The sequence below is a fragment of the Bombina bombina genome, chromosome 1, assembly GCF_027579735.1.
Source record: "Bombina bombina isolate aBomBom1 chromosome 1, aBomBom1.pri, whole genome shotgun sequence".
NCBI classification, from domain to species: Eukaryota; Metazoa; Chordata; class Amphibia; order Anura; family Bombinatoridae; genus Bombina; species Bombina bombina.
Genome location: NC_069499.1, coordinates 687,433,884 through 687,447,404, shown reverse-complemented (window position 1 = coordinate 687,447,404; position 13,521 = coordinate 687,433,884). Strand labels below are relative to the sequence as shown.

The following is a 13,521-nucleotide window of genomic DNA, read 5'->3' as shown; positions in this document are numbered from 1 at the left end:
TTACTCAAGAGATTGACGTGGACACAGCTAGACCCCAATCCTTGCTTGCAGGGAAAAGTACCCATAAAAGAATTAATTTCTTCAGACAACTTTGCACAACATCCATTGACAAAGGCAAAGAGAATGACTGGGGGTTATGGGTAAGGCAGTTACACTTAACAGTTTTGCTGGGGTGCTCTTTGCCTCCTCCTGCTGGCCAGGAGTTGAATATCCCACTAGTAGTAATTGGAATGATATTGTGGACTCTCCATGTCATAGGAAAGAAAATTGATAATAGAAGTAAATAAGAAAGTTGTTTAAAATCGCATGCTTTATCTGAATCATAAAAGAAAAGTTTTGGGTTTCATGTCCCGTTAAGTGGTTCTTTACCATAAGAACAATAAGGATATTGAATTTCCTGTCAAATTAGATTGTTTTAGAAATATAAGAAGATGTGTTGTTTTTTTTGCAAAGCAGAATAAACGGAGATACAGTTAGTAATGACAGTATAGTAGCTTGTTGATCCAATGAGAAATCTGATTGCCATTTTGAAGTCAAGATGGATGTTTCCATTCAGGGCACCATCAGAAATTGCTTTCATTTGGGGATTTTTGTTGCCTTCTTCTGGATTAACAGTAGTAACAGGAATGTGTTAAAGGTTCAACTGGAGTCTCCCCCCCCCCCAATCCTATATTACTTTGTAACTATGTAAACCTCACAAGTAAGCTGTAATAGTGACCTCCCTTACATTAGATTTTAAATACTGATGTGCACTAGTTATAGTGTATTGATGTATTTCAAAGGAATATTTGATGGTAATGCACAGAGGGATAATAGAGGGACCCCAGTATAAAATAATTTGACTTGTGTTTAGAGGTGTATTTGCCTAAAAGGGGTGTACCAACCTACTTTATTCTTTATGAAATAGTGTACAAAAAGTAAAACTGAGAATTTCAGGTACATGTTGTGAGAATGTGATTATAGTCATCAATAAACACAAATTAGGACAGAAATAATTTAATTAGCAAACACAATAACAAACATGATTATTTAAACAAAACAATAATAGCTATATAAACACAATAAAACTATAGTCTTGAGAGAGATATAAAGAAGCAAATGCATGACACAAACAATGAGGTAGAAAAATCTGCACTGCAACTTCATTAAACATAATCTGATATCTATTTTATATAAGTACAGCTGAATAATATTAATTCCTTAATATTTTGCTACAAAATATAATATTAAAAAATGCAATTAAGAAATGAAACACGTGGTTTGTGACTTTATAAAGGGCTCATAAAGGCACTGCAGAAATACACTACAATAAGCCATGTAATGTATAAATAACACAAGTATCAAATGTCCTTATTGAAGTAAAACATAAATAATATAAATTATATCATCTTTAAAGTCTAGTCAGATATATACATTATGTAAAGTTATTATATGTATTGTACTATTTCAACCAAAGTTTTACAATTTGAACTTGTCGCAAGTTGCTTTTGTTTAGTCAATTAAAAGACATAGCAGGGTCTCCTTTGTATGACATAAAACAATGAGTGCATGTCAATGAAATAATATTTAATGAATATGTTCAGACGCCGCCCACAGGACAAGTAGTGTATTAGTTTGCAAGTGTGTCTATGACAGACAGTACAGCTGTTTATAGAGGGTGCCTGTGTGTATTTCAATTCACGACTGTTGTAACATATTTTGATATTTTTGCTATGTACTGTATTGTTATTATGGATTATTTTCTAGGAGCAGGAAGGTATGAAATGCTTCTTTCTATACTTATCTTAGCACTGTGAGGAATAATTATTCACAATAAGTTTATAACAGACAAAACAGGTAGTAAACACTTACTGTATATACCTTAAAACGTTCTTTTTATAATTAGAAAATGTATCAATAATGAAAAAAAAAAACCACAATTATTAGTTTTAGTGGATTCTACCCTGTTAAATCTATCATCCGACTCAAAGAATTGCAGATATGATATATTGTCTTAGTTAATTAAAAAGCAAGTAGTTCAAGGCTGCCTACTTTTTATATTAAAGGGACAGGTGATAAATTCCTCTATTCCAATAGATCACTTTCTTTTTAAATAAACCTATAAGGGGTTACATTTCTAGTGAAAGTTTTGCATCTCACATTTACCTATGCTACTCAAGTTGGGTTCACTGGTGATTGAATAATGCACATTTATGCCACACTTCCTAATGGGTGGAAAATGCATGATATTTACTGTTTAGTGCAGCAGTTTGCATATAATATTTTTGGAGGAAAATGCTCTCATAATATTTTGTACCACACATGTTAAGGGCATCAGTATAAACATAGGACAGAAGTGTATGTTAGTATAAATATATAAATATGTTCAGATATTAGAAATGGGCTAGTTTTGTGCTTGTCAAGTCTAACAGTAAAAATACACATCTTTCAAAAATCTCCTTTCAATAATATTTTGTGATCAACTTTACATTTAATCTATTTATAAAAAGGGCAATTTGCATACTTTTTAACCTACATTTTTATAATATGATGTACTGCAAACAAGTATAAAATTATTTGTAAAATCACTGGTTTATGGAATGCACAGAGAAGAATGTTACTGTGGACATCACTTTGTTCTTTGTCAAAATGAATAGAAATTCTGCAGCCCATATATCTTTCTACTAAAATCAGTCATGTAAAGTGTAGAACTCTTATTACAAAACATCTGAGCAAGATGTAAACCTGCTGAATTGTCTGGTATAGTTTAAGTAAACCTAAACAAAGCAACATTCCACATTTGGTAAATCAATCAGTATCAGTAAGGTTTTCGTTTGAGCTTTACATGAGACTGAATGCTTTTTCTTGCTGGTACATAATGGAAGCAAATATTTATGGAATCTCAGTGCTCAAGGACATTTTTAAAATACAAACCAGTTAAACAGTTGCTAATGGTGTTTTTTTTCTGAAACATAATGCAGCTTATGTAAATCATTACTTATGAAAGTGAAACATTTAAAAAAACACACATATTAATTCATATTATATTATTATTTATTTTAAAGGGAATTTGTGTTAATTTATGAATTAAAGTTTTAAGTTACACCTTTAGCTTCTAAAGCTAAAGGGCAATATGCCTTATTGTTCATAGGTTGGGATTTGACAGGCTACAGTCTGATTAAATGAATGATAGCTCTCAGCTATGACCTCAGTGCAATATATGACTGATCATTATGTAAAAACAGTATTTGCTGCTTATCCACAAATCTTGTGATTTATAGTTAATGGTTCCAATATCACATGAATCAAATTTAAAATATATAAATACAATCTTTTTCATTGACATTGATATTAAAGATTTGTGGTGGACCAGTCAGTTCTCATCGTTATCATTCTATGAGGCTGATTTATTAAAGCGCAGATGGACGATACGATGTAGCGTATCATGTCCGCCGCACATCGATAAATGCCGACAGCATACGCTGTCGGCATTTATCATTGCGCAAGCATTTCTTGAGAACTGCTGGTGCAATGCCGCCCCCTGCAGATTCACGACCAATCGGCCGCTAGCCGATGTATTACACTAGTGTTATAGACCAACCTACTACTATTAAAAAAATAAAAATAAATTAAAGTTACACTCCAGAAACAAAACAAAAAATCTTACTGTTTGTTTTGACATTACTGAAGATACAGAACATTTCTGCATTACAAATGAATCTAGCCAAATTATTATTTAGTAATGTTCATTGCATACATTTACTCTCATATATATTTGTGTTTTCAGATAAAGAGGATTTTAAACTCAGCGTGAAATCCCTATAAAATAAGTAAGCACAGTAATTAATGCAATGCAGCATATATTCATTATTTGCTTCTTTTCTTGTAAACTTGTAGATTATCTCTGCTTTTCCACTCCCCCAGGGAGCCAGCAGTGCCTAGTAAGTATGCTGCAGTTTGCCTTACCCAGCTATATTTTACACACACATAAACACCCTCAAGAAGGCTTTTAATGGGTCAATACCTGGACTGCTCTGCAGATTTTGCAAGCAAAACAATAGTTTTCAATGTTTTTAAAACATTTATTTTGCATGCATATGGTTTGCAACATAGTGCTCAATCGCTGATGTATATTATGCCAACATAAAATATTGACTTTAATATGTTCCTTGAAAAATGGTTGTTATCAAAACAAGGAAACTATGTGTAAACCACAAAAGCATGTAAACATCCACAATGCCATTGCAAATTACAAGACAATTCTAAAAATAACTGTGAGAAAATAATTAATTTTAAACTTATTATTTATATATATTCTTATTTCATATGTGACATACACACTTTGTTTCTTAATAAAAATGTGATGTAAGATGAGACAAAAATAGCGTATCTTCTGTAGAAGGCATAGAAGGTATTTTCGTTATGTACAAATTCCAAATTACTATAATTTATAATGCCGATATTACCAGTTAATACAAATGAAGCTGAAAGTGTGTATGTCAACAATTAATAAAAAAAACAATTAGTGCAATTAAATAAATAAATTAAACTGAATTGGTTTTAGTTTGTGCCCTATTATAGGTTCTTCTACTGTACGATTTTCTGCAAAATGAGTTCTGAAACATTCATTAGTAAATCATTGCATGTCTGAGATGGTTGAATTGCATCATATAGATAAGTTGCAAGCTTCGTTGAAACAGCAGCGTACATCAATACCAGTGATGCGTTTCATAAGTTGGTACTTAAAAATCAGTACTTGCAGCATAAAAAATAAATACAGCACCTAACTTGTTCTTTCAAGTCACATAAAGTAATTCACGTAGAAGATGATGGCGAAAAAAATAATAATAAATATGAGGGAATATATAATCACAATTATTTACAACAATGAAAAAAAAAATCTTTAATCTGTATAGCAAAAAATGTTGTTTAAAAATATAGTCATGCTGCATAAATTAATACAAAAGGCTGATGGAATTTTGTTTGATCTTGAGATACAAAAGTGTTTTCGGTAAGTCCATTTGTAGTGAGCCAGAGGCGAGTAAAATAGAACTCTCACAATGCAGGGTTTACAGTGACATTATCGAGGGCGACTGCGGCACATAAAAAGAAGAACACGTCTGATGCCAGTTAATCTGTCTTTCAGTGACGTCATGGCAAGAAAAGGAAGCTGTGCTCTACTTTCAAGAGGAAGAACAGCAAGAATCCACCAGCACCACGATGGACCATTAGGGTTTACCTGTTAAAGATATCAAAAACATTAAACCAGATATATTTCAAAGCAATCATTTAGTTATTATATTTTAAGCACAATATCTATTCTCTCATTAGAAAACAACAGAAGAATAGAAGCCTAGAAATGTAAAATGTAAATGCTGTAAAATAAAATATAATCTATAACTGGGCTTTCAAATTGGTGGGATGTGGGCTACAAAAAAACCCTCCTGGATGATTTTGGGGCCTGTTGCCAATTGCTTTACGATTTATTTTTTGAACAATTCACTCAAGTTGCAATCTAATTAGATTCTACGAGGAAATAAGTAAAAATAGGACTAGGAATAACTGATAATGTTAGCTCATGGATAAATAAATGGATAAAAGACAGGGAGCAATGAGTAGTAGTAAACAGATCATACTCAGATTGGATAAAGATAATCAGTGGAGTTCCCCAGGGATCAGACTGGGTTCTGTTCTTTTTAATATTTTTACTAATGACTTGGAGCGAGGATTAAATGGCAACATCTCTATTTTTGCAGATGATACAAAGTTGCGTAAAGTCATTAGGTCAGTGCAGAATGAAACTTCTTTACAAGGGGATTTACAAAAATTAGAAGAATAGGCAGGTAAATTAAAAATTAGATTTAAATTTTAATACTGGAAACATTTTTGAGGTAACAATATACAGTCAACCTATTATTTAAATGGGACTAGATTTAGCCAAAAAAAAAAAGGATTATTATTATTATCGGTTGTTTGTAGAGCGCCAACAGATTCCGCAGCGCTATATATAAAAACTTGCTATATAAGGATGAAAGGGATTTGGGATTAATAATAGATAAAAGGATAATTATGGGTGCACAATGCAGGGCAGCGGCTTCTACGGCTAATAAGATACTAGCATGTATTAAATGGGGGTAAAGCATAGTTCTGTCACTATATACATCCCTGGTAAGACCTCACCTTGAGTATGGAGTGCAGTTCTAGGGGCCAATCTCAAAAAAAGACATTGAAATGTTCAGAAACGGGCCACAAAGCTAATAAGGGGAATGGAGAATTTAAGCTATGATGAGAGGCTAGCCAAACTGGGTCTGTTTTCTCTAGAAAAAAAAGGCACTTGAGAGGTAACATGATTACTTTATATGACTATATTCAAGGCCCATATACAGAGATGGCAAAAGCTCTGTTTATTACAAGAAAATTGTTTATGACAAAAGGTCACAATTTAAGACAAGAGGTCACAATTTAAGGCTGGAGGAAAGGAGATTTAATCCCCAGCAATGTAAATGTATTTTCACTGTAAGAGCAATAAAATTGTGGAACTCATTACATCAGGTATATGATTGCTTGTGTTAAATGGGTCACCTTTCTAATGGGATTAATTTAAGCTCAACTGGAGTTTTTATTGTAAATTAAGATTTGTGTAGCTCCATTACAGTTCTGAATAGAAACATTTTTAAAGAGGCCATAGAATTATTGTATAGAAAATTAGCAAATTTGTTACCAATGCACCCGGGAATTCTGGGTAATATATGCAAATTAGATACACAATATCTTACACTTTTTTGCTTCCAAGTATCGTGTTTAACCACAGCAATTCCCTTTATGGGGTGTGTGCAGCAAAAAAAACCCCAACAATTCTGGACAGCTGTTTTGGGTTTATTAACTCTCATCAGCAGAAGATAAGTTTAATTTGCTGCTTGGTGAAGATTATTAAACTTTCCATCTGTGCAGACAAGCAGGAACTCTCCGTATCTACCCTAAAAAACAGTGTGGTTTTCTCTATGACTGATAAGGACACAACATGAATCACACTCATATTCTCTATGAAAAGCACTCGACAGTGCTTAATTTGATATCATTGATTACCCAGAGCTATCCATGTATGCTAGTGACGTCACTGACCCTGAAGGAACTGTGCTGGCTGTTGCACTTATACTTAAACCATCTAGGTGTCAACCAGCTCCTACTATTTTCATATTTCCTGGTGCAGTTTAAGTGAGTGCCATTTTAACTTCTCATTCACTAACTTTAAGCATATCAAATATATACATTCAGTTTTATGTCCCTTTAATACATTGATTTTTAAGATACATAATCATTCAGCATCCTAGTGCAAGAAAATTCAGCCCACTGCACCAAGAAAGTGGAGGTGACCCACCTAAAACAATGATTTTATGGTTAAATAATTGTCTTTACTACAATATTTTTTGACAAGTTATAAATGTATTATTACAAATAAGGTAAATAAGGAAATTAAAATAAAAACAACAACTTATAAATTCATATATTTGAGCAATGACCAGTTATAAATATTTTGCATCAATGGTCTGTCTGCTCCAGTTTTATATATTATTGTTTATATCCAGTTTATAGTTAGCTAGTACTTGTATAACATTTTAAATTACCTGCAAATCAGAATCCTTAGCAGGCATAGATCCAAAATGACTTAAAATCCTACTTTTCAGTGCTGGTTTTAGAGAGTTAAACCAGGTATACGCCTGATCATATACAGCATTGTGCAGCTTGACTAATTCCACGTAATCATCTCCTTGTACCTAAAATATTAAAAATAAATGTTACATATTACACAGACAAACTTAAGATGTTAACCCCTTGTATGTAAGAGAGGGAGGCAAAACTTGCTACACAATAAGGTCTAGTTTCCGTTGAGGTGGTAAACTTTGGAAACTGGCGCTAACATAAATCCTTCTCCATAGACTATAATGAAGATAAAATGTTTTTACCACCAATTTACAAACTTTACCACCTCAATGGAAACTAGGCCTATATTGGCAGACAAATGGTTACAAGTCATATTGAAAGGACACCACTGCTCTAATTTATTCAAACAAACATCAATATGCAAATGGATTATATTCATTTCTGGTATAAAGTGACAAATTACTTCAGTTTCTATGTTGGGCTCCTAACAAAAACTATAATAAAAATGTATTTTTTTGTTATTTTGCTTTGTATAAAAAAAATAATTGGAAACCATAAGGGCTAAATTACAATGGAGCTCAACCGATAGGGTAGGGTACATTATCATTTTACCTCATGCAAAGAATAACGCACAATCTATTATAACAAGTGGATAGTTAGATATGTTCACCAAAGCATTTTAAAACTCTTTTTAAGACCTTAAGTAAACCATTATAATTAATAGTATAGCACAGAACTACTTGCGCACCAAAGGCTTAGCGCTCAAGCTTTGTCTCACATGAAGTCAATTAGGTGAGTAATTAAGTCCACCCTCGCTATCCGACATACAAATGTTAGTGCATGCTAAATTATTGCTTGAGTGATAATAAATAACGAATAATAAGGGATATTAAACCCCAAACTTTATTTCATGATTCAGATAAAGCATGCAATTTTAAGCAACTTTTTAATTTACTCCTATTATCAATTTTTCTTATTTCTCTTGGTATCTTTATTTGAAAAAGCATTTAGCCACCAATCAGCAAGCCTTGCTTATATTATTCCGTTAACACAGCTCAATGCAGCCAATCAGAACTAGACACAGCTAACTGGTGAAGGACTCTGATTGGTGCAACTTGAGCAAATAGGTAGGATTAGAAGAACCAGCTAAGGTAAGTGGGTATTTTTATTCATCAAAATTAAATATGCAAAATATTATAGCTTTCCTTTTTGTGAATACATTTTATTTTGATATTGATAATGATGCTTTTGATGTATCAGTTTCATGTCCTTCTCTACCCTCTTCTATGCAAACATAATTATCATATATTCTAGTTCCATAATACAATATTTTGCTTACAATGTTGTTTTAATAGTGCATATATATATATATATATATATATATATAAAATTATTTTTTAAACTCACCTTCTGATCCTCAATATATTCAATATCAGCTGTATTATAACCATCTCTCTGACTGTGCTGTAACACTTTAAATCTCCTTCTTCCAATGCTATCTACAACCGAGCGTCCATCTGCAAAAAACTCCACATTTCGGATCTCAAGCAGGCAGCCATAATCAGCGAATCTGCAAAGTGAAAGATTTATAAATTGTGTTCAGCACAGAGATTCTATTTGAGTAGTAAATCTATAGCATTAATTACTTTACAATAATTGTCACCTATATTTCCAATCATTTCTACATCTCAAGACACCTTTGCATTTGGTATCTGTTTTAACCATAACTGGGCTATGCTTAAAGGGACACTGAACCCATTTTATCTTTCATGATTCAGATAGAGCATGCAATTTTAAGCAACTTTCTAATTTACTCCTATTATCATTTTTTTCATTCTCTTGCTATCTTTATTTGAAAAGCAAGAATGTAAGTTTAAAAGCTGGCCCATTTTTGGTTCACAACCTGGGTTGTCCTTGCTGATTGGTGGATAAATGCTGTCCAGTGGTCTGAACCAAAAATTGTTTGGCTCCTTAGCTTAGATGCCTTCTTTTTCAAATAAAGATAGCAAGAGAACAAAGAAAAATTGCTAATAGGAGTAAATTAGAAAGCTGCTTACAATTGCATGCTCTATCTGAATCATGAAAGAAAGATTTTGGGTTTATTATCCCTTAAAATGTTATCATGTTTTGCTTTCTGCTGGATATGAACCCAAAATTGTTCTTTTGTGATTAAGATAGAGCATGCAATTTTAAACAACATTTAAATTTACTTGTGCTATTTAATTTGCTTAGTTAATTTGGTATCCTTTGCTGTGGATACCTAGGTAGGCTGAGGAGCTGGGAACTAGCTGCACATATATGTCTGTTGTCATTGGCTTAAAAGGGACAGTATACTGTTGTCTGCGTGCACTGTCTCTTCAAAGGGACAGAAAACCCCAACATATTATTTCATGATTTAGATAGAACAAAACATTTTAAACAACTTCCAATTTACTTCTATTAATCACATTTTCTTCATTATCGTGTTATAATTTTCCCGAAGGAACAGCATTGCACCACTGGCAGCTAGCTGAACACATCTAGTTAGCCAATCACGAGATGTGTGCAGGCCCCAATAAGAAGCTAGCTCCCACTAGTGTAGGATATGTGCATATTCTTTTTCAACAAGGGATACCAAGAGAACAAAGCACATTTTAAAATAGAAGTGAATAAATTACGTGCTCTATCTGAATCATGCAACTTTAATTTTGACTTTCCTATCCCTTTAAGGTGCAGTTCCTGCCATTATTCATGTAATTGATTCTTAATGTATATAAACCTGATTTGTAATTTTGATATAGGGATTACCCATATGAAATACACACCCTTTCAAGCTGTCTCCAATGCACATCCCAAACTGTTTTGTGCCAGTCTCCATGCATCTTCTAATCATCAAACGGTAACAGGGTTCAAATATATGCAGAGGACAAGGGACAGTCGGATATGCCATTGTGCAGACAAATATGGGCACATTTTTATTCAAGCTAGAATATAAAACATAAGTATCAAATCAAATAATATAAACATAAAATATCAAATCCAAGGAAACTTTATCAATAAAAAATAATAATAATAAAAAAAAATAATAATAAAAAAAAATATATATATATATCACACACACACACACATATAATTATATATATATATATAATTATATATATATATATATATATATATATATAAACACACACAAACAAACAAATTCACTTGGGGCCTGATGTTCACGAACTCGACACATAGAGAAATCACGCAGAATATTTGCATATCGTGTGCGTTATATTGTAATGTAGATGCCTCTCAGTCACATATAGAAACCTTCATAGGTAGATTAACAGCTCACAAGGTAAAATTTGCCTCTCTAAATTGATTTGAGGCATCACTGACAAGACCAAAGAGCTTTAGATCATAAGGGGCCCTTGGGATTGTTTTAGACCTTGTACTGTAAGATAGGTGTCTCTTTAGATCATCAAGCCAAGTGAGAACATTAATAATCTAGCAACAAAAACCCTAATTAGTTTAGAAATTCACATTAGTTTTTCAGTAAATGATGTTATTTGTACAATTAGATTTTACATAAACATATGCAAATGTATCTATAGAATGGTATATTTAAAACAAAAGGACAATAGCAGAATTAGCAAACTTGTATATTGTGAAGACATTAAGATGCCCAACTTACTTAGAAAGCTCCGCTATTTCTTCTTCAAAAACACATTTTCTATCTTTTAACTCCTCTGGGAAGTGATTGGCTATTAGCTCTTCCATCAGCTCAGTTTTACTAAATTTTCTTACAGCGAGATACTGAAAACAAAGACAAACAAGGTGTTTCAGAATTAAAATTGAAGTGATATATTTATAAGCATAAAGTGCAATAAACAAAATGAATTTATTATTTTATATGTTAGCATATCGATACCTATAAATATGATTTTTACTACTATTACAACCTTATATAAGTAATCGCGTTATTTAAAAATACTTTCTCTCCGAAATGACCAGATGGTAAATGAAATTGCGACTATTTTTGCGGAACATAATATTTTTCTCTGTATTTAGGTTACATAGTTTGTGTTAATATATTTAGAAGGGGCATTTAATGTCCTTTTAATACCTACGTGTCTGGCTAAAGTTTGCCTTCATTTTTATTTATACTCTCTTTTAAAGGATTTGTATTCTTTTTATTTATAACATTTTACATGGCTTAGAATTAACATTTGTTTCAGTTGTGTGACCTTGGTTTTCAGTCTGTGTACATGTATCCTAATGTAGCTCAGGTAAACATGTTTTCTCAGCTCTTCCCTTAAAGGGGCAGTCTACAATAGAATTCTTATTGTTTTAAAAGATAGATAATCCCTTTATTACCCCATACCTCATTTTTGCATAACCAATGTTATCTATATGGCCCACATAAACTAGCAGTCTCTTGTTGTGAAAAGCAAATAAAAAAGCATGTGATAAGAGGCTGTCTGTAGCGGCGTAGAAACAGGCAGAAACGATGTAGCGTATCATGTCTGCCGCAAATCGATAAATGCTGACAGCATACGCTGCCGGCATTTATCATTGCACCAGCAGTTCTTGTGAACCGCTGGTGCAATACCGCCCCCTGCAGATTCGCAGCCAATTGGCCGCTAGCATGGGGTATCAATCAACCCAATCATATTGGATCGGTTTGATTTCTGTCCGCTGCCTCAGAGCAGGTGGACAGGTTATGGAGCAGCGGTCTTTAGACCGCTTTTTTATAACTTCTGTTTCCGGCGAGCTGGGGCATCTAGCTCCATACGGAGCTTGATAAATTGACCCCTTAAATGTTATAAGGTATATTATTATAACAATGTTGGTTGTGCAAAGCTGGGTAATGGGTAGTTAAGGAATTATCTTTCTTTATTAAACAATAACCATTTTAATGTAGACTGTCCCTTTAAGCACCCCTATCAAGCAAGCTTGTATATCCTTGTGTGAGCTGGTAAGCTGCTCACTTGCTGTGACTCACCTGTAGGTAGGCAAATCCTTACAATCTGGAAGGTTAGTGACATTTTAGGACTGGAGTAAAGAAATGTTAATATAATAATGTGCCACATAAAGGATATAACACTGTGAAAAAGTGCCACAGAGATATGTGCCACATAAAGGATATAACACTGTGAAAAAGTGCCACAGAGATATGTGCCACATAAAGGATATAACACTGTGAAAAAGTGCCACAGAGATATGTGCCACATATAGGGCCACAGTAAAATGTCGCAAAGGTAAAATGTTCTATAACCAAATATGCTACAATGAAATGAGCCTGATAAGCTGCCTATGTGATGAATTAGATTTAGAAATGAGGTCACGTATATTGCTTTCCTCGTCATGTTTCTTTTCTAATGTGACACAACATTAGAACTATTTTGTATTGTGTGTTTTCTCTCTATAATGTGCTTTCTTTATCATTTGTTGCTTAAAGGGATACTAAACCCAATTTTTTTTCTTTCCTGATTCAGATAGAGCATGAGATTTTAAGCACCTTTCTAATTTACGCCTATTATCAATTTTTCTTTGTTCTCATGCTATCTTGATTTGAAAAAGCAGTACTGTAAGCTTTAGAGCCAGACCATTTTTTGTTCAGCACATGGGTAGAACTTGCTGATTTGTGGCTAAATGTAGCAAACCAATCAGCAGCTCTACCAAGGTGCTGAACTAAAAAATGGGCAGGCTCCTAACCTTTTATTACTGCTTTTTCAAATCAAGATAACATGAGAAGAAAGAAAAATTGATAATAGGAGTAAATTAGAAAATTGCTTAAAATTGCATGCTCTATCTGAATCATGAAAGAAAAAACATGGGGTTAGTATCCCTTTAATATTGCCAACGATTTGCTGCATTTGTATTCAATAAAACTGGATTTTAAAGTACATTTCT

The 13,521-nt window shown here is 33.0% G+C and overlaps 1 protein-coding gene across 1 annotated transcript in view; it reads right to left on the bottom strand.

Moving 5' to 3' along the window:
- Positions 1 to 980: 980 nt before the first annotated feature.
- Positions 981 to 13,521, bottom strand: part of LONRF3 (LON peptidase N-terminal domain and ring finger 3) — a 32,667-nt gene continuing 20,126 nt past the window's right edge. Inside the window, exons 8-12 of the mRNA XM_053699171.1 lie at positions 11,300 to 11,421; positions 10,446 to 10,604; positions 9,049 to 9,211; positions 7,605 to 7,754; positions 981 to 5,218 (exon numbers count right to left, since the gene is read on the bottom strand). Of these exons, the coding sequence (XP_053555146.1) occupies positions 5,060 to 5,218; positions 7,605 to 7,754; positions 9,049 to 9,211; positions 10,446 to 10,604; positions 11,300 to 11,421 (753 nt within the window). The 3' untranslated portion in view covers positions 981 to 5,059. The remainder of the gene's footprint in view (positions 5,219 to 7,604; positions 7,755 to 9,048; positions 9,212 to 10,445; positions 10,605 to 11,299; positions 11,422 to 13,521) is intronic.